The sequence below is a fragment of the Priapulus caudatus genome, unplaced genomic scaffold, assembly GCF_000485595.1.
Source record: "Priapulus caudatus unplaced genomic scaffold, Priapulus_caudatus-5.0.1 Scaffold651, whole genome shotgun sequence".
Taxonomy (NCBI): domain Eukaryota; kingdom Metazoa; phylum Priapulida; class Priapulimorpha; order Priapulimorphida; family Priapulidae; genus Priapulus; species Priapulus caudatus.
The window spans coordinates 106207-125480 of NW_014577712.1; the positions used below are offsets into that span (position 1 = coordinate 106207).

Genomic DNA, 19274 nt, shown 5'->3' on the forward strand with positions numbered 1-19274 from the left:
AATCGCTAACTCGAGTTAAGGTTCGTCGTGTAGACGAGGCTTAGATTAGGTCAGTGTAGACGTGCGTGGACAATCAACGTACGTAGACGTGGTCAGCGTATTTATGAACAATGTAGATGTGATCAATGTAGAGTAGTTGTAGCGTACAACTATCTGTAGACGTAGTTGGCGTAGTTCTGGCCAGGCTGCGTAATTCGAATAGATAGGATTTCCAGTATGTCGTAAACTACGATTGTGCACCTCTACCAATGAGTTCAGAGTCACCTCGGGATAGTTTCTTGCCGTGCTTATAGGAAAAGTTCAACGGGTTATCAGTGCTGCATAGTAGATTTCATCCAGGTCCGTGGCCTTTGGTCTATATGCTAATGAGTAGTAAGTAGGTAGTAGTATAGTATTATATATTATGTATTATAGTATGAGCAGTATTTAGTAATGACCGCAAAATGCTAACGATTACTGCACTTGGCAGGCCACATGGCATACCTAGGCCTCATCCACGTCGAGTACTGCCTCAGCCATCCAGTAGTCCTGGTGTTCTGCCAGAATCTGCTAACGTACGTGAGAAGCAGCGCCGACGACGAGCCATCGATCAACGGCCGTATGTATTGTATGCTTATGTATAAGCAAGAGCATATATGAAGTGTTATACTTTGTGTTCTTACTATTATCGCAACAGCATCGCGATATCGCAGCGGACAACGGACAAGCAGACACGGATATGTCTGGCCGTCGTACTCAGAAATAATAAGTTTTGAATAATATTATGGGCCTTTTGCCCAATCAGAGATCGTGTTACACATAATTTAACCGCAGATAAATTATTATTACCGCGGCAGAAATAATTAAAAATTATGGTTAAATTATGGCCCTTTACCCAATCAGAGGCCTTATTACACATAATTTACCCTCGGTTGAATTATTTTTATTGTAAACATCGAGCAGCGTTCGCAGCTGACGGGGTGGTTCGGGGGCGTATGTTTCAGGGCAGAGCGAAGCCATGGAGGGGCGTAAGCGGGCGATGAAGCGCTGGCAGGTCGCCTACACGCTCGTGCGCAACCCGCAGCTGCAGGACCGCGAACAGCGCATCGTCAGCGGCCTCACGCGCCACGTCGACACCTGGCGGCATTACGCGCAGGGCATGCCCGCGCTCGCCCCGCTGCCGGCTGCGTCCGCCGCCGCCGCCGCCGCCGAGCCATCCACTCCCGACGCCGTCACCGTCGACGCACCTTCCTCTTTCCCGATTCGCAACGGTCCGCACGAGGGCGCCACCGCTGGCGACGCTGCGCCGACGAACGTCGCCAATGTGATGCTGATCGACCCGGACTCGAGCGCCATCGGAGAGGGGGAGGAGTTCCACGAGCTAGATCTGGAGCTGGGCGGCGTTAAGCTGCAATTAGGCGCCTCTGCCTGCTAGATAATAACAATAATAATAATAATAGGGGATCTGCCTGCTAGATAGAACAGCCGCGTGCGCGTGCCGTGAGTTTGCTAGCAGCATCCACCGTCGCCGCTGCGTCGCCGCTGCGTCGCCACCGCGTCGCCACCGCGTCGCCGCTGCGTCGCCACCGCGTCGCCAAGATCGTCAATATAGCGTGGAGCTTTTCTGAGTCGAACAGGTTGTAGAAAACGGACGATGCACAGTAAACATAACATACTAGCGGAATCGTGTGAGCAACATCGAGCGAACGTAACACACTGCTAACGTTCTACACGTTTGTGAGTAGCAGCAGAACCGCGCTAGCAGAGTTAATTACTTCTCTTTCTCTCAAGTTGGTAACCTGGCACATTGGCTGATGATTCGTGGACGTTAGTGTGCATGATATCACCAGGAGTGAATAATAATCGATTATTATTATTCACTCCTGGTGATATCATGCGACATCGTAGAGCTTTATTATGCATTACAAAGTAAGGCGTACCGTTTAGTAACTCGTAACGTTTAAATATATGAAAATCATCATTTAGATGCATCCGCGCGTGTAAGCCGTTATTTATAATAAACACTGCAAGCGTAGTTTATGTCATGATGTATTATGTTCCTGTTCTGTTAACAAACTAGATCCAATGAATAATGAATCTGGTGATTACTAACATGATAAATCTGAGAGCTCTAACAAAAATATCAAAATCTGAACAAAGTCCGTAAATTCTACTTCTCGTAATCTTTATTATAAAAGTACATTTTGTACCACTAGTACATATGGTAACAGGATGCTACACGACTATTGCGAGATAAAAATCATCAGGAAATTTTTTATGAACTATGTGATTATATTGTAAAATGATTTGGTACACGACTATCTAATGGTACGTCAATGTTTTCCAATAACTTCATAATCAAATCAAAACTACCCCCCCCATAAAACGTGATCAGGCGATAATTTCTGATGCATGCCATTACAGTATACAATTCCATCTTTTAAACATATGACCAACTACGTTTGAAAACTTTAATTACGAAACACGTTTTACTACGACACATTCTAGTACTGTTGTATACGTAATTACGACTTCATCAGAAATATACAGAGCAGTGACCACTGCGCAAAATCCCACCATGATCAGAATGTCAAGTCTCGGCTCTATTCTAGCTACTCTCCTATCACACACACACACAAAGGCACGCACGCACGCGCGCACACACACACACACACACACACACAAGGATAGAAAAGCAGAGTCATCTATAACGGTATCACAGCACGGAAACAGAATAACAGTCGCGCGAGAGAAAAAAGTAGAAGAATTATTACAAACGTAAAAGAAATAGACTCGCAATATCTCTCAACATTCAATGTTCAACGGGCACGACATTTGATCTACGCCACTGGCGCGGTGTTCGCCTAGATAAGAGTTGCTCGCGCACCTCTGGCCGTATAAAACATTTAATGATACTTGCAAAATCACTGACCCTGACCGCGGAGAGACCAGTATCGAAGCCAACATTGCCTCAGCACGGCGTAACAAGCTCAAGCAGACAGAATTAATGTGTCCCTGTTCGCAGGATGAATTGATCACTATTCCCAGTTACGCCGAAATGCCTCCCGAAGTTCATCACCGAAAAACATCGCGTCCATAAATATTCAGAAAAATACATGCAGTATTAAACTCTGTTAAACGGCAGTTAAAGCTTAGTTTTGCTTGACACGTTAGAAAAACACTTTTTGGAATGCATAACAGTCGGTCAGAAAAACTTCATAAAAATTTATTTTATGAAAATAGACAGATATTTGGAATGTGTAAAACGAGCACCTAATAAGTTGGTAAATATAGATAGCACTATATTTGGATACTAAATCATAGGAACAATAATTCCTTGGAATGCTTCGCGTCATGATATAACGCCTTCGCAAATTCGCTCATAATGACATAATATACAAAACTACGCACAATGCAATCAGCTTTCATTAAACACGAGATGAACGAAATCAAAAATAAACGGCCGGCTTCTGACTATTTGTGGCGAGTTTCAATCGACTTTCCATAAAACTTCTGATTAAGAAGGAAAATCAGAAGGTTGACATTGACCTTGGCTCTCCTATCGAACATATTCATGACGGCAACACCTTCATACTGCAACTGCAATAAGTCCTGCAAGAGAAAAACGTGCAATCAGTTAACCTCATAACATTTTTTCTCTCCTCCCTCGGCATGACCTCCTCTCTGCCCCATATAACCTCCTTTCTCTTCTTTCTTTACTTTCCTCTTTTTCTCCCTCATAACCTCCTTCTCTCCTATATATATATATAACCTCTTTTCTCCCGTTCCTCCTTGTAACCTCTTTTATCTTCTGCCTCTGGAAAACCTCCTTTCTCACCCCCCCCCTCCTTTATCTTCTCCCTCCGCGTAAACTCGTTTCGACTAGGCAATTTTGCCGTTCTCTCTGCCAGCGTGTGCTTACCTGGAACACCAGCTCTACCCTCTCCTGGATGTCAACGCCGAGAAACTTTGCCGTCACCTCGAACACGCCTGGCTTCTCCGTCGACGATATACCAAACTGCACGTTCTTGAACCTATCAGGGTAATTGGAATTCGTCAGCACAGCATATATTCACATATAATATTTATTTATCATCCTTTCTCTTCTCTCTTTGCACAACATCTTTATCTCCCTCATAACCTCCTTTCTTCCCTTCCTCTGCGGAACCTCTTTTATCCTCACCTCCAGGAAAACCTCCTTTCTCTCCTACCACTGTATAACCTCTCCCCTCCCCCACCACCTGATATAATATATATATATATATATATATATATGCACAAAGTACATTAGCAGGTCATTTCGGACAGCAACTGTGCTGACCCGACCCGACAAACAATTGGAGTAAATAGTGTCTGCGTGAATAGACTGTCCAGTGTACTGGGGATGAGAGAGAAACTATAGGCATTATTGTTTGTTGTAATTCACGTGATGGTGAAAACAGGGGCTGCAGATGACTCATGTATCGTTGGCATCATGTATCTTGCTCAGCCAGTGTTTTTACTGCTGTTTTCGTATAAAGTTTTAGAAATGAAGATGTGGACGACTCTCTGTACAGGAACAATTCTAGGATGTCGGCCAAAAATACCGAGAACACTTTTCAATATAAGCATCACACTTACCGAAAGCAACTACTTCTCGTAAATTATCAGCAAAATTCAAGTCATCGGTAATTAGGTATGCCCCCCCCCTCCCGGCACTATCCCGAGCCTCACTTGTTCGCAGGTTCCCCATCTTCATTTCATTCTTTATAAGCATCACACTTACTGAAAACAACTACTTCTCGTAAATTATCAGCGAAATTCAAGTCATCGGTAATTAGGTATGCCCCCCCCTCCCCCCGGCACTATCCCGAGCCTCACTTGTTCGCAGGTTCGCCATCGATCTCCAGCAGCACTCCCTTCTCGTACAGCCTCGGCGCCGTGTACTTGGCCGTGCTGGGCTTCTTGTGCGCAGACGTCTCATCCTTGCTGCCTCCGAAGAAGCTGCGCCGCTGTGCCTTCCTGCAACGATCATCAATGCCTGCCGTTGAACGCGGGAGCGGCTAGGATGCGGCGCGGCGACTAGGATGCAGTGCAGCAACTAGGATGCAGTGCAGCGGCTAGGATGCGGTGCAGCAACTAGGAAGCAGTGCAGCAGCTAGGATGCGGTGCAGCAACTAGGATGCAGTGCAGCAGCTAGGATGCGGTGCAGCAACTGCTCTATTCTGAGATTCATTACTGATGAGTCTATGTTTTAAGTCTGGAATAACTCGTTTCTATTCTCACTTAACGCACTTTAATGGGCACGACAGTAACCCCCAAAATGATATGTACAGAGAATAATCTCAGTAATGCTAGTACAGGACTACTCTGACTACCACTGCAACCAAGCTAACAGCAGTGGTATTACAGGGTTACCCTCACGACTGGGGCGATGTCTATGATGGATATCACCGCACACACCCTCACTAGGCAGGGCGATGTCTATTGATTGGTACAGCCACACCACCCCACTAGTCAGGGCGATGTCTATGATGGCTCACAGCCCACACCACCCTCACTAGCAGGGTGATGTCTATGATGGTACAGCACACCACCCTCACTAGCAGGGCGATGTCTATGATGGTACAGCACACCACCCTCACTAGCAGGGTGATGTCTATGATGGTACAGCACACCACCCTCGCTAGCAGGGCGATGTCTATGATGCGTACAGGCACACCACCCTCACTTAGCAGGGTGATGTCTATGATGGTACAGCCACACCACCCTCACTAGCAGGGCGATTGTCTATGATGGTACAGCACACCACCCTCACTAGCAGGGTGATGACAGCCTCTGACAGCCTCACCTGCCGCCTCCACGCTGCTGCAGGTCGTCCAGGCACGACTTCACGTACTGGTTGTAGTAATCGATCTGCTTCTCGTTGTGCTGGGCCTTCGACTCGAGCGACGACAGCGTCTGCCGCATCTTCGCCATCTCCTGCTTCCGCCGCTGCCGGTATCGCCGCCAGTTGCGGATGTCCTGCGCGAATCATCGAGACTCTTAACGTGAGGAAGGGAAACAAGCGATATGCCGGCCATGATAGCGCGCTATACGCCGACACGCGTGCAAATACACACCCGCCACACACCAACACAGATAGCTACACACTAGCACACATGCAGCATACGTGGAGATGCACCTGCTACACGCTAGCACACATGCAGCATACGTGGAGATGCACCTGCTACACGCTAGCACACATGCAGCATACGTGGAGATGCCACCTGCTACACACTAGCACACATGCAGCATACATGGAGATGCACCTGCTACACACTAGCACACATGCAGCACACGTGGAGATGCCACCTGCTACACGCTAGCACACATGCAGCACACGTGCAGCAAGCAGCATACGTGCAAATGCCTCAGTCTCTAGCACACGCCTCACTTTGATCTCGCAGTTTTAAGCGCCAGTCACACACAGACAGAACAACTTACGCTTGCTCATTACCAGTGCAATATTGTGGCTGTACTCCTGCTAGCAAACGAGAACGCACCTGTGCAATATCGTTGATGACCGACTGGTAGCCATTCTCACGCGACACCAGTCCTGCCTCCTCGAGTTTTGCAAGATTTGCCCTAATCCTGTCCTTCTTCCTGTCTAGGGGAAGCCTATAACAGCAATCATGAAACACGTGAGAACTGGCTACCTACGCTCAAGCATCTGCTTCTGCTGGTAAACACACAAAAAGTATCAACTGTGTGTTTTTCCTGTCTTAGAAAACGATTTCCAGCAGACGGACGAAATCTGCCTTTCACAATCATTATGACACTATTGCCCGTCAAATTGTTCGTACCTATTCTCACGCAGCATGGACTGCTGCCTAGACACCTTGTTGCCGCGACCCTGGTTCTTCACATCCTGGATATCTCTCAGCTTGATCACAGACTCGTGGTCCTCCTCCTGTAAAGCAGATGCGGTTAGAGGACTTCAAGAGATAAGGCAATGACAATTCTAATAGGATACGCGACACTTCAACACACTCAACCCCCTCCTCCCGCGTCTCTGTAACCTGCGACTGTGTGCCTCTGCTGTAACATCTGTTTTGCACGTGTCACATGAATTAGTCAGCGAGGCTAGACTAGGGGTTGTTGTTGTAATAGTCTGGGTAGACGGAGCGTCGTGCATATTGTTGCAGCTACATTGATGTATTAGGGAGAATTGTAAACGTGTTTAGGTTAGGCAGTTTCTACGGTCATTGTGAAATGGGGGTAGGACGCGGTCTGGGAGAACGGGTACATGTGCGTGCAGGATGTTTGTAGGAGTTTTGGGGGGAATATATAAAACAGAGATGTAAGAGTCGAGATTCTGGTTCTGGTCGCAAGAGAAAGCGCACGCGCGTGCCACGCGCGTGTGCGTGGTTTTGTGGCTCTTTGTGCGATGTGTCTACACTGTACTATGAGTTATTAAAGATTATTCCGGTTACAACACAAGTTTGGCTTTATATCATCATTCCTGTTTACACTGCCACCTCCCCACGTCTCGGCGCCCGCTCACCCGTGACTCCGTGTCTCAATGCCAATCCCCCGCGTCTCAACCACCAACTACGCCTCTTGGGGCCTCGCTCATCTGTGACTCAGTGTCTCACCCCCGCGCATCTCAACGTCTCGCTCACCTGTGACTCAGTGTCTCACCCCTCCCCCCGCGCGTCTCAATGCCTCGCTCACCTGTGACTCAGTGTCTCACCCCTCACCCCGCATCTCGTGTCTCAACGCCTCGCTCACCTGTGACTCAGTGTCTCACCCTCCCCACGCATCTTGTGTCTCAACGCCTCGCTCACCTGTGACTCAGTGTCTCACTCCTACCCACGCATCTTGTGTCTCAACGCCTCGCTCACCTGTGACTCAGTGTCTCACCCCTACCCCCGCATCTCGTGTCTCAACGCCTCGCTCACCTGTGACTCGGTGTCTCACCCCTCCCCCCGCGCATCTCAACGCCTCGCTCACCTGTGACTCGGTGTCTCACCCCTCCCCCCGCACATCTCAACGCCTCGCTCACCTGTGAGTCGGTGGCGCCGGTGTCTAGCACGGCTGCGAGGCTCTCTCCCTGCTGTGAGCGGATCACGTCAGCGATCATGCGCTTCGTGCGCAGGTAGAGCGCGCGCGTGTCTCACCCCTCCCCCCGTGCGTCTCAATGCCTCGCTCACCTGTGAGTCGGTGGCGCCGGTGTCTAGCACGGCTGCGAGGCTCTCTCCCTGCTGTGAGCGGATCACGTCGGCGATCATGCGCTTCGTGCGCAGGTAGAGCGCGCGCGTGTCCGCAACGTCCTCCTCCAGCAGCTCAAACTTGTTGCTGAGCGTCAGCAGGATCTCGGTGCTGGAGAGCTGCGCACGCGACAGCGCCTCCGCCTCGTTACCCTCCGTCTGACCTGCAACGCGAGGCGTGGCATTAATCGCACAGCTGGGGGAAGGGGAGGGAGGGAAGGGAGGGGCATGAAATTTATTGGACAGCTGGGGGAGGGGAGGGAGAGGGGCATGACATTTATTGGACAGTTGGGGGAGGGGAGGAAAAGGTGTGACTGTCATCAGACAGCTGGGAGAAGGGAGGGAGGGACGTGACATTTGTGACATTCGGTGGGAATCGCAGGGGTTGCGGAACGAGACTCACGCGCGATTGTGTTATTCACAGGGGTATTGACATTCACAGAGGGTTGTGAACTTCGGGTCGGGTGAGTTTCCCTGCCTTTTCCTCCACTCTCTCTCACACACACACACATGCTCTCTATATCCCCTTCCCCTTCCCTTCCGCTCTCGCTCCATGTAACTCCTCCATCCCACGACCTCAGCCATCACTACAGTGCAGTTACTCACACACGTGACTTCGTATAGCTAATACCTATCAGTGTGTCAAGGTCGGGTTCGCCAAGGTCAGCCAGCAGCTCGTGCAGTTGGTCGCTCTCGTCTGGTGCGACAACATCTTGATGTTCCATCAGCAACTGTAGGTATCAAGTGCAAAAGTTAGTCGATTGCCATGCTGCGGCAATAGTATTGTTATGTATTTGTATTGCGTTAGTTTGTATTTGTGTTTGTATAATCTGCATTGCAAAAGCGTTGTTATGTGTGTAGTTTGTTATTCAATCGATTGTCGGTGTCTTGGGAGGGGGTGGAGGGATCAAGACTGTGGAGCACTCACTGAGTCTGCAGGATGCAGAGCTAGCAGTATCTAGCAGTCTACGGTCTACTTGGCGAGTGTCACAACATGGAAAATATGGCTCTAGCTAATGATGTCGAGTTTGCCTTGAGCGCCATCTAGCGGCCCACCGAGTAAGTATCACGAGAAAAAAAATATACGGCTCTAGGCTAGCTGCCGAGATGGAGGCGCAGTGAGCGCCACCTAGTGGCTCACCTGGTGAGTATCGTGCATCTCCTGCAGAGAGATGTAGATGGTGGGTTTGGTGACCATGGTCAGCTCTACCCAGTGATCCATGTTGTAGTGCTGTTCTGGCTCCTCCACAACGCAGGCCTCGCGGAAGAACTTCCTGCAAACGCAACAAGCTCATCACAGCACGCGATGCAGGTGCGTGCAAGGCCAACATGCCGCTGCCGACTGCCTTATACGTTAGCACGGTGCTTCCCCGCTGTAACGGGCCTTTGATAAACGCGCACATCGCCTTAAACGACTGGTCTTTGAACAGCTATCCGTACGTACGTTTTTTTTAATTTGATAAAGGGGACAGGACTTCGGTAAAACGGAATATTTTCTGCAGAACAAACTTCCTTCTTTCTTAAGTCAACGTTGTAAAACGAACCTAAACTCAAAAGCTTTCGACTGTTCAGTGAAATCTGAACATAATGAGCTAAAAAAACATTTTTTTAGCTAAAATTATATGCCGTATTGATACGTGTATTGCACGCTGTATGTAATGTACAGTGAGTACTATGGCACTGCCCCTGACTAACAGTAAGGACGGCAAACCTAAACATACTTGAATTTCTCGTGGCACTCCTTGATGAAAGGGTTGAGACATGACAGATGGGCACTGTCACCACCAAACTGAAACGTAATCAACAGGACTTTAAGTTAGGACATGCAGGTACTGAGCAATGTGACATTGGTCATGATATCTCACGATAAAAGATAATGTGATAAGCACCTTTGCTACTTCTAAAGCGTAAAGTCCAATCTCACCGTAACCGAGATACCATGGTTACATCCCTCGGTAGGATATTACACTGAATACGTTGCAGTTATCTGGTTATAGTGCCGTAGTAGTCAACAATACGGCAAGAGCTGCTTTAGACAATGAAAGACATTCTGAATGGATGCTGGGTACAGATCAGAGCATCCAAACACTTGCCTGTCAGAAAGCATCGTGATCACGCCAACTCTACCGACACACACTGCTACTCACTCACCCCTTTGTTGGAGGCGGCAAACTGCAAGATTTTCGCGACAGACGCCAGGTTGCGCCGCTGGTCGTTGGTCAGCATCGAGCCGGGCCCGACGTCAATGATGTCGAACTGGTCCGGAGCAACGATGGCAGAGTTGATGTAGCGATAGTAGAGCAGGTTACCGATGATCTGCAATTTAATGCCACAGAGCAGCGAGCATTAAATTGATTAAAAACACTAAGATTTTATGCAGTTATAGAATAGAAAATTGGATATGAACACATCGTAACAGCAATAATGGCAGAATTGCCAAACTTGTAAATTGCCAGTGATTAATTGAAAACAAGTGCATTTGAGAGAGACTGTACTATGTCTATGTCAGATAGGCGGCGGGGCTTCTAGCTGATCCATACTACCGGCTCTAGTTTCAAGATTACAGCAAACGATTGTTTACCAAACTAGTAGTAGTAGTTCGAAAATTGCATGTTTTGGTGAATACAAAGTTTCTAAGACATTTTATTGTTACTCTAGACAATTGCTGTTACTCAAGCAATAACGGTAGGTATCATGAAAGTAGTGAAAACACTGGAAAACTCTCATACAAATTACTTTAAATTCCACTTACTCATAACTAACAAAATGTATTTTATTTTATTTTATTTTGGGGTTTTGCCGCGCAGAATACGGGCTAACCCGCACGCCGCTCAGGCACTAACCCGGGATGACGGTTCCAAGTGTTTTTTTACTGAAAACACAAGGCAAAAAACACTTTTCGGTCGTTAGGGTTAGGGAAATACCGCCACCGACGAGTTACGAGCATGAGAAATAACAAAAAACATCGAATATTTAACCACCGCACGCACGCACTATGTTTACATAATGGCGTCGCTCAACTTGGGGCCGTGACGTCACATGAACTAGATTACTATTCAGGTGTTTATTACTAATTGGGCGCTGGATTTGAAATGGAATACGTTATTGAATGTATTTCTATGCATAAAAACGTTACAGAAGCTAGAAAATTTGACTTCAATTGTCCTTTAAACCAACATAAACCTCCAAAGCCAGGGATGTTTATAAAAGTGGACTTTATCTCACACCAACGAAATGTTTACAATGAATGATATTCATTTACACATACAATACAGTTACATTTCATTAAAAAGGAACTTTTTTTTTTTTTGAATTTTTGGGGTTTTGCCGCGCAGCATACGGGCTAACCCGCACGCCGCTCAGGCACCAACCCACGGATGACGGTTCCAAGTGTTTTTATTTATACTGAAAACACAAGGCAAAAAAACAGTTTTCGGTTGTTAGGGTTAGGGAAATACCGCCACCGACGAGTTAGGCGTACCGAATGAATATCTACACAGAATGCAGGAAAACATTTATGGTGTGCAAATAGACTTTAATAATTGAATGACAACCTATGTCCCATACTCAAATTCAAATACATGAAAAACATCAAGGCAAAGTGTGGAGGGGTCTCACGAATTCATTTAGACGTTCAGTACATTGTTATTTGGACGTTTAGTAAATTAATTGCATGAATAATATGAAAATTTATCCAGCAGTAATTTTAATTATATTAGCGGGTCTGCATCAGACCTTGTTAAGCGAGCAAGACGTACCCAACTCCTCCTCGTAGTCAAGATCACTGTTATCCAGGAGATGTACAAACTTGCCCACCAAAATAACTAACTACTAATTAACAATTTCAACTAACACTCAGAAACAACCCAGTCAGTGTTCGATCAACACACAGTCACTACATAGTCAGTATTCAATCAACACTTAGTCACTACATTACTACATAATCAGTATTCAAGCAACACTCAGGCACTCTCCAGCCAGCCTTCAATTTCAACTAACACTCAGAAACAACTCATTCAGTGTTCGATCAACACTCACTCACTACTCAGTCAGTATTCAATCAACACTCAGTCACGAGTCACTCACTGTAGTGCAATATAGTAGTGCAATATAGTAGTGCAATATAGTAGTGCAGGCATACTACATGCAACTTCTAATTATTGTGTAAACTTCATAATGTCTTACCTTGAGGATCTCTTTCTCTGGGCTATCAGGGAACTTTTCTTGCAGCGCATCCTTCAATATCTTAGCAATATACCTCATCCCATAGCTGTAACAGAAGAATTGATATTAAAGGAAGGAGAATAACTTGGATGGATGGGTATAGTGATAAAAATGATACATGGTCACAGTAGTACAGGGGGCCGTTTCACGAAGCGCTCGTTAAGTTAGTGATGGGTTAAAGAGGGGCTTTAGAATATCCTTATATATAGTGTTTCACGAAAGCCTCGCTAAGTTTCCACGTTTCACAAACATCTCACTAACTCAACGACGTTGCTATTAAAGAGGAATCTTAAGGACAGGTCAGGGGCAGTACTTAGGCTATCGTACAGCAAGCAACGCGAGATTTCCCGCGTGTTTTCATTGTTTTGGCAAGCCGTAGAGTAAAGCGAAAACCCGCCGAGAAGGTAACTTCTCTGTGTCTACGAGAATACTGTGCAAGGCCTGTGAAGGCATGAGGCGCAGGGGTTAAGTGTGGCTAAGAAGTTTCTTATTGTGGTAGCAGATTTTGAAGAGATGAAATGCTTCCTTGCACCTTACATGTGCTTCGGCTGTTCGTGTATGTAATTACTGTATCCTATGGCGCCAATACTGTATCAAAGTAAACGTAAATCTAAACCTTCAGAATTTGTGTTACATTTTTGTTCAGTCAATACGTCATTTGTGGTAGTTCTAGTTGCAGGAAATATGACAACCTTGCTTTAGTTTAATTATTTCTCAGGTACTTGGCATTTAAAAATACTTTTAACCTATTATTTTTAGTGTGCACGCTGTTGTACCTACATTTAATAAAACTAAATGACGCGAGAGATTAGCGTAGCAACTCACAGCGAGCTGGGTCGCCATTAGACGTGTAACATGTCTCTATATATAGACTATCTAGTATTCTAGTAGCATGGTGTAGAGATAGGGTACCAGTCTATGCCGCCAGCAACATCGTTACAGCTAAATTTTAAAGACCGTCTAACAACGCGCCGGCATAAGTTTCGTGAAACACTTTAACGATGGACGTTTAGGACAGCGTTAGTATCTCGTACAAGAATTCTAGAGATATTACAATAGCTCTAATTAAAATTAAGTTATTTAGTTTTAATTGGGTGTTTTTACAATAGCTTCGTGAAACGGTCCCCAGGACTATTAGAAGGTGGAGATTGTATTCTACGTTCTATGCATGAAATAAGTTTTTTTTTATACAGACCTGCAGTTACTATAGTCATTTTAGACATTTTATTACTACATATACACTCTTTGTTAGCTAGGTATGGTCAGAAAGAATCACAGATTGAATACCTGCACACGCATGCACCTGTAACAAACTATGCATTCACGCATGTACACATGCATGCACTTATGCACGCAACCAAGTATATGTGTGCACACGCACGCACGCACGCACGCACGCACGCACGCACACACACACACACATGCGCACGCACACACGTGTGCACCGTAGTTACTCAACCACGCTCTCAACGAGACATTGCCAGTACTCACGGTATCTTGTCCATCGACTGCATGATAGCCTGTATGAAGGCCTTTGCGTTGTTCTTCAGGTTGCGGATGGCAACCTCGATCTGTTGGCGCACCTCTTCGTGCTCCAGAGCCTGCTCGATGGTGACGTCATACGGCAGACCACTGCGCATACAACACAGAACATGATGTTCGCACGCAGCCAGTACAACATGGACCGCTAGGCATGTGACGAGTGAGATAACACACGAAATAAAGTATACAATAACACACCGCTAGGCATGTAATGGGTGAGATAACACATGAAATGAAATATACAATAATGGGGTTTACATGGCATGACATGTGCAAAGAACGTACGGTTCGATACATACAATGCAAGATATCTAGATACACACGTAGGCATGGCCCACGTGTATACGTAAAAAATCGATTGTCAGCGCTTCCTCTGCATGTTGCAAAGTTTCAGCCAAGACTTGAGCCACCAGTTATTTTTTAGCCACAAATGAAAAACTATTTTATAGCCACAATTCAATTTATCATACGTGATAAGCAAGGAATAAACAGGTGAAGGGCATGGGAAAAAGAGATGTACGAAACCATTTTACGACACGACAATGCAATTTGACGATTTCATTATTCAATTGTAATTTTGTGATCTAAATCATTTGCCAATTGTACCCGCCACTTAGTGTAGTAAAAATTAATTGCCACTGTTATTTATTTATCACATTTTTCAAGGTGGGGAAAGCCAGCAGCAATAATAGGTAACTAATACTGTACCTAGCCTGGCCAGTCTTCGACTCCAGATTGTTAACCCACTGCTTGTACACGTCTATTGGGTTTGTGTTGATGTTAAGAGTCTTGTCGTTGATGACTTTTGTAACCAGTGGGTTGAGTGGCTCTCTAAGAGAGCTCAGTCCTCTGGCCTTCCTGTGAAATCAACAACTGTTACTTTCTCCGGTTTCTATGCAATTAACAGCAATCGTAACATGTTCAAGTTGATTTGTAATTAGCAGGTCATGTGCATTACTTTACTATGTAACGGCAATCAACAACAACTTTACACTTTCCTTGTGTATGTGACACCCTGTGCCTACACGTGCCCTATAACAACTAATACACTCACCTGTTGAAGCCCAGTACCATCTGTATAACCATAGGGTTACCCGTCACAATCTCACCGGGCGTGCTCACCCTGGCTCTATAAAGACAATTATTATTAAAAAAAAAAATATTATTAAAGATAATTATGAGGACAATTAGACATACATTCTAAAGACAATTATTATTAAAAAAAAAAATATTATTAAAGATAATTATGAGGACAATTAGACATACATTCGTTGCACACGTGGTAAAAACACGTAATTAAAGTTAGTCTTCTCAGGTGATTGTTTTATGCTACAGCACCATAATGACGTTAAACAAGGCGTCTTCATTATTACATCTATTATGACATTATCTACATTGTCTGACATTATCTACATTGTCTGACATTATCTACATCTATTATTACATCTATTACATCAATTCATTATTACATCTATTAGAGATGTGCAGAGTGGGCCTCCTTCCCCAGGGCTACATATTACATGACAGTATAATGAGATCAAACACTTCATAGTTGTGAAGTAAAGATGTGTCGAAAACGTATTCTCCTTTAGAGTTATTAAACAGTATGATTGAGTCAAACAATTTTTGTCATCGCCTAGCAAAGATGTGCGAGTCCATGGTTGTGTAATCAAAATTGTTTTTGTTCTTGGAGAAGGAGGTGGAGAGAGAAAGAGAAAACAGATAGGGAGGGAGGGAGGGAGGGAGGGAGGGAGGGAGGGAGAGAGAGAGAGAGAGAGAGAGAGAGAGAGAGAGAGAGAGAGAGAGGAGAGAGAGAAAGCGCGGAGCGAGAAGAGAGAAGAAAGAGAGAGCGAGCCGAGAAGAGAGAAGAGAAGAGAGAGACAGAGCGCAAGAAGAGAGAAGAGAGAGAGAGAGAGAGAGAGGGCACGAGAAAAAAGAGAGAGAGAGTGCGCCAAGAAGAGAGAAGAGAGAGAGAATGAGAGTGCGGATGAAGCAGCAGTCAGCCTGATCTTCTTCTTCCAGTGCTGTCTTGAACAGCTTGTTGAGCAGGAACTCCTCACGCTGGTTGCCTGCGTAGTTGTACAGTGTCAGGATCACAGACTCCATGAACTTTGTCGTGCGACTCTGCGGCATGGCGAAGATGAGCCTGGCCAGGTAGTGAGGGTTCGTCTGCAGCTGGTAGAACAGGTGCTGATACCTGCACACAAACACAACAAGTGCTTGTCGCTCGCTGCATGTAGTGGCGAAATTAACGAGGGGAAGGGGTGAAGCGAAGACATTTAAAACGAGATAGAGATAATTGACTGGAATAGCCTCTGCATACGTGTAGTGACGAAATCAATGGGGGAAGGGTGAAGTGAAATGTTTTAAAACGAGCTAGAGATATTGCACTGGAATAGCCTCTACGTACACTCGCAGAGTATGTGGCTTTGGTGGCATTTATGTGATGAAGCCAATAACGATGATGCGGAAGAAATGATGCTGGTTGATCTAAAGTTGGGGAGCCCTCAGAAGGCTTGCAGGAGATGGAGGAGAAGAATGGCAAAGTTTCGTTGGTTTCCAAAGCGACACCATGGCATAAGAAGCAGAACAAACAAAGCATTAAATTCAGTAAAAACTGTAAATTCGGACATACGCTTCTAGCAGTTCTCTGCTTTCTTTGCTGAGGCTCTTCACACCCTTTCCTCCGCTGGTGTAGGCATCACCTAGCTTCCGTATCTCGTTGTGATGCTTCAATTTCCGTCCATGAGCAACGACGTCCTTCAAACACCCCGGGCAGAGATGCTTTGTTAGTTTGTGCGTTACATCTTAGCTGAACTCACAACTGTCACACTCAACACACTCAACCCGCAGAAGGTTGACCACAACATTCAAGAGAACAAAAAAACATAGAATGGTAGCAACAACATTGCCATTTGAGAGAATAGACCTGGTAAAAACTACATATACTGTCTATCTTGACGGGCATTTTTTTTATATCTAAATGGTCCGAGGACATTGAAACAATTTTTTGACATTGACTCGCTGATGAATGTTGTCAGTTTCATGATTCTGGCTATGAGGCTTTGCTTGCATGTACACACACCTGTAGTGTGAGTCTGTTTCTTACTAACAGCCCAATCTTGATGTCCATCATGTTCAAGTCTTGCTCCAGCTTCTGGTTCGATCGAATGACAGCCACGACTTTCTCCTTCATTCTCTGCAACTCTGTTGGTAAATGAGGATGCAAACATTATGACCCATGGCCTGTCAAAATTCAGTGTGTCACCAAGCCTGATAGCACGTTCATCGGTGTCTGTGCACCCAAATCAAACATAAAATAGAACCTTTTTAGCAAAAATTAGTTGAAATCATGTATGATAATAACCAACATAAACCTCCAAAGCCAGGGACGTTTATAAAAGTGGACTTTATCTCACACCAACAAAATGTTTACAATGAATGATATTCATTTACACATACAATACAGATATAGTTTATTAAAAATGAATTTTTTTATTTTATTTTTGGGGTTTGGCCGCGCAGCATACGGGCTAACCCGCACGCCGCTCAGGCACCAACCCGCGGATGACGGTTCCAAGTGTTTTTATTTATACTGAAAACACAAGGCAAAAAAACAGTTTCTAGTTGTTAGGGTTAGGGTAATACCGCCTCCGACGAGTTATGCGCACCGAATGAATAACTACACAGAATGCAAGAAAACATTTATGGTGTCCAAATAGACTTTAATAATTGAATGACAACCTATGTCCCATACTGAAATTCAAATACATGAAAAACATCAAGGCAAAGTGTGGAGGGGTCTCACGAATTCATTGAGACGTTCAGTACATTGTTATTTGGACGTTTAGTAAATTAATTGCATGAATAATATGAAAATTTATCCAGCAGTAATTTTAATTATATTAGCGGGTCTGCATCAGATCTTGCTAAGTGAGCAAGACGTACCCAACTCCTCCTCGTAGTCAAGATCGCTGTTATCCAGGAGATGTACAAACTTGCGCACCACGTTCAACGGAGGATTCTCACTACGAGCTGTAACACATTAACAGTGGCTGCACATAGCGCCCCCTGTAGCCGCAAATGGGAAGGAATCATGCCTTCAAAGGCGGCCCAAAGTCCACCGCCCAAGAGACAGCAACTCTGCATACTCCGAGACGTCCATATTAACACCTGCTAATTTTCCACGTTAGTATATCTTTCAGGTACCGAGAATTTTACTCAATATATAAAAATCTTCGACATACGTACATACTGAAATACTTAAAATATATTTTACATACATAAATTTGTGAATGAGTCTATAGCTCACCATGAGTTAACCTGATGAGTTGGTGTACCATGTGCAGCAGCCTTCAATAGCTTACAACTTCTACATTTTATTTTTGTTATTGTGCACAAAAACTGTGCACACAACAGTACAGTGTACAACCTTGTACACACAGCAGCGCAAACCATACTTGTAGACGCACAGGCGAAACAAACTAGGTAAATGACAAGAAATTGCAAAACCGTTGAGAGACATTTGGAAGATCTTGCCAAAATGGCACAGCACTCACTGAACGCCGAGTAGTCGTGTCTGGCTAGGTTAGACCTCCACCACGCCTGCAGTTTCACCACTTCCCTCTCCTGCAGAAAAATCACAATCAACAAAACACAATAATAACATAGAATTAAGTTGCATTTCATCACAAAGATAAGAGAAGATATGTGAGATGAGACTGGTAGAGACGAGCCAAGGTACGTCAGAACAAGCTTCTTCTATTTTTATGCATCAGATTTAATGACTATTATGGCATGGCTTCTAGTGAAATCATCACATTATTACGTTTATCAAGATTTTTCCAAGATCAATGTTATCTATATGCCGTATTTTATTAAGTATATGCAAATACATAATATTGTAATATTATAACAAATCTGGAAGAATGCATATATAAATATATATATAGATATATATATGTATATAAACAGATAATATACAGCATGACAAGATATCAGACACCAAAGACAGACAAGAGAGTAGTAGCATGTGTAGTCAAACAGTTCTTGCATAAATGCAGCCAGCCGCAGACAGTAGTAAAGTGTGTGTAGTCGTTCTACACGTCTTGTATGCATGCAGTCAACCACCGACAGTAAAGTGTATGTAACGTGTATAACATTCAACAGTTCTTGTATGCATGCAGCCAGCCACCGACAGTAAAGCGTATGTAACGTGTATAACATTCAACAGTTCTTGTATGCATGCAGCCAGCCACCGACAGTAGTAAAGCCTATGTAACGTGTATAACATTCAAC

At 44.9% G+C, this 19274-nt stretch overlaps 2 protein-coding genes across 2 annotated transcripts in view; one reads left to right on the forward strand and one right to left on the reverse strand.

Moving 5' to 3' along the window:
- The first annotated feature begins 299 nt into the window (after positions 1–299).
- On the forward strand, positions 300–1414 carry LOC106812458. The gene is made up of 3 exons (XM_014816343.1): positions 300–372; positions 470–598; positions 984–1414. The coding sequence occupies exons 1-3, from the start codon at positions 360–362 to the stop codon at positions 1412–1414; spliced, it is 573 nt and encodes a 190-aa protein (XP_014671829.1). The 5' UTR covers positions 300–359.
- A 729-nt stretch (positions 1415–2143) lies between these two features.
- Positions 2144–19274, reverse strand: part of LOC106812459 (ras GTPase-activating-like protein IQGAP1) — a gene marked incomplete in the record, with an annotated part of 55202 nt that continues 38071 nt past the window's right edge. The window contains 16 exon segments of the mRNA XM_014816344.1: positions 2144–3591; positions 3902–4013; positions 4840–4980; positions 5810–5982; positions 6504–6618; positions 6804–6910; positions 8006–8086; positions 8121–8374; positions 8842–8941; positions 9352–9484; positions 9932–9999; positions 10362–10526; positions 12396–12480; positions 13926–14066; positions 14685–14834; positions 15031–15105. Coding sequence (XP_014671830.1) covers positions 3454–3591; positions 3902–4013; positions 4840–4980; positions 5810–5982; positions 6504–6618; positions 6804–6910; positions 8006–8086; positions 8121–8374; positions 8842–8941; positions 9352–9484; positions 9932–9999; positions 10362–10526; positions 12396–12480; positions 13926–14066; positions 14685–14834; positions 15031–15105 — 2038 coding nt within the window.

Excerpts from the sequence above, each read along its gene's own strand:
- LOC106812458 (XM_014816343.1), top strand. Across the intron at positions 599-983 it reads CGAGCCATCGATCAACGGCC|GGCAGAGCGAAGCCATGGAG; the intron begins GTATGTATTGTA and ends CGTATGTTTCAG.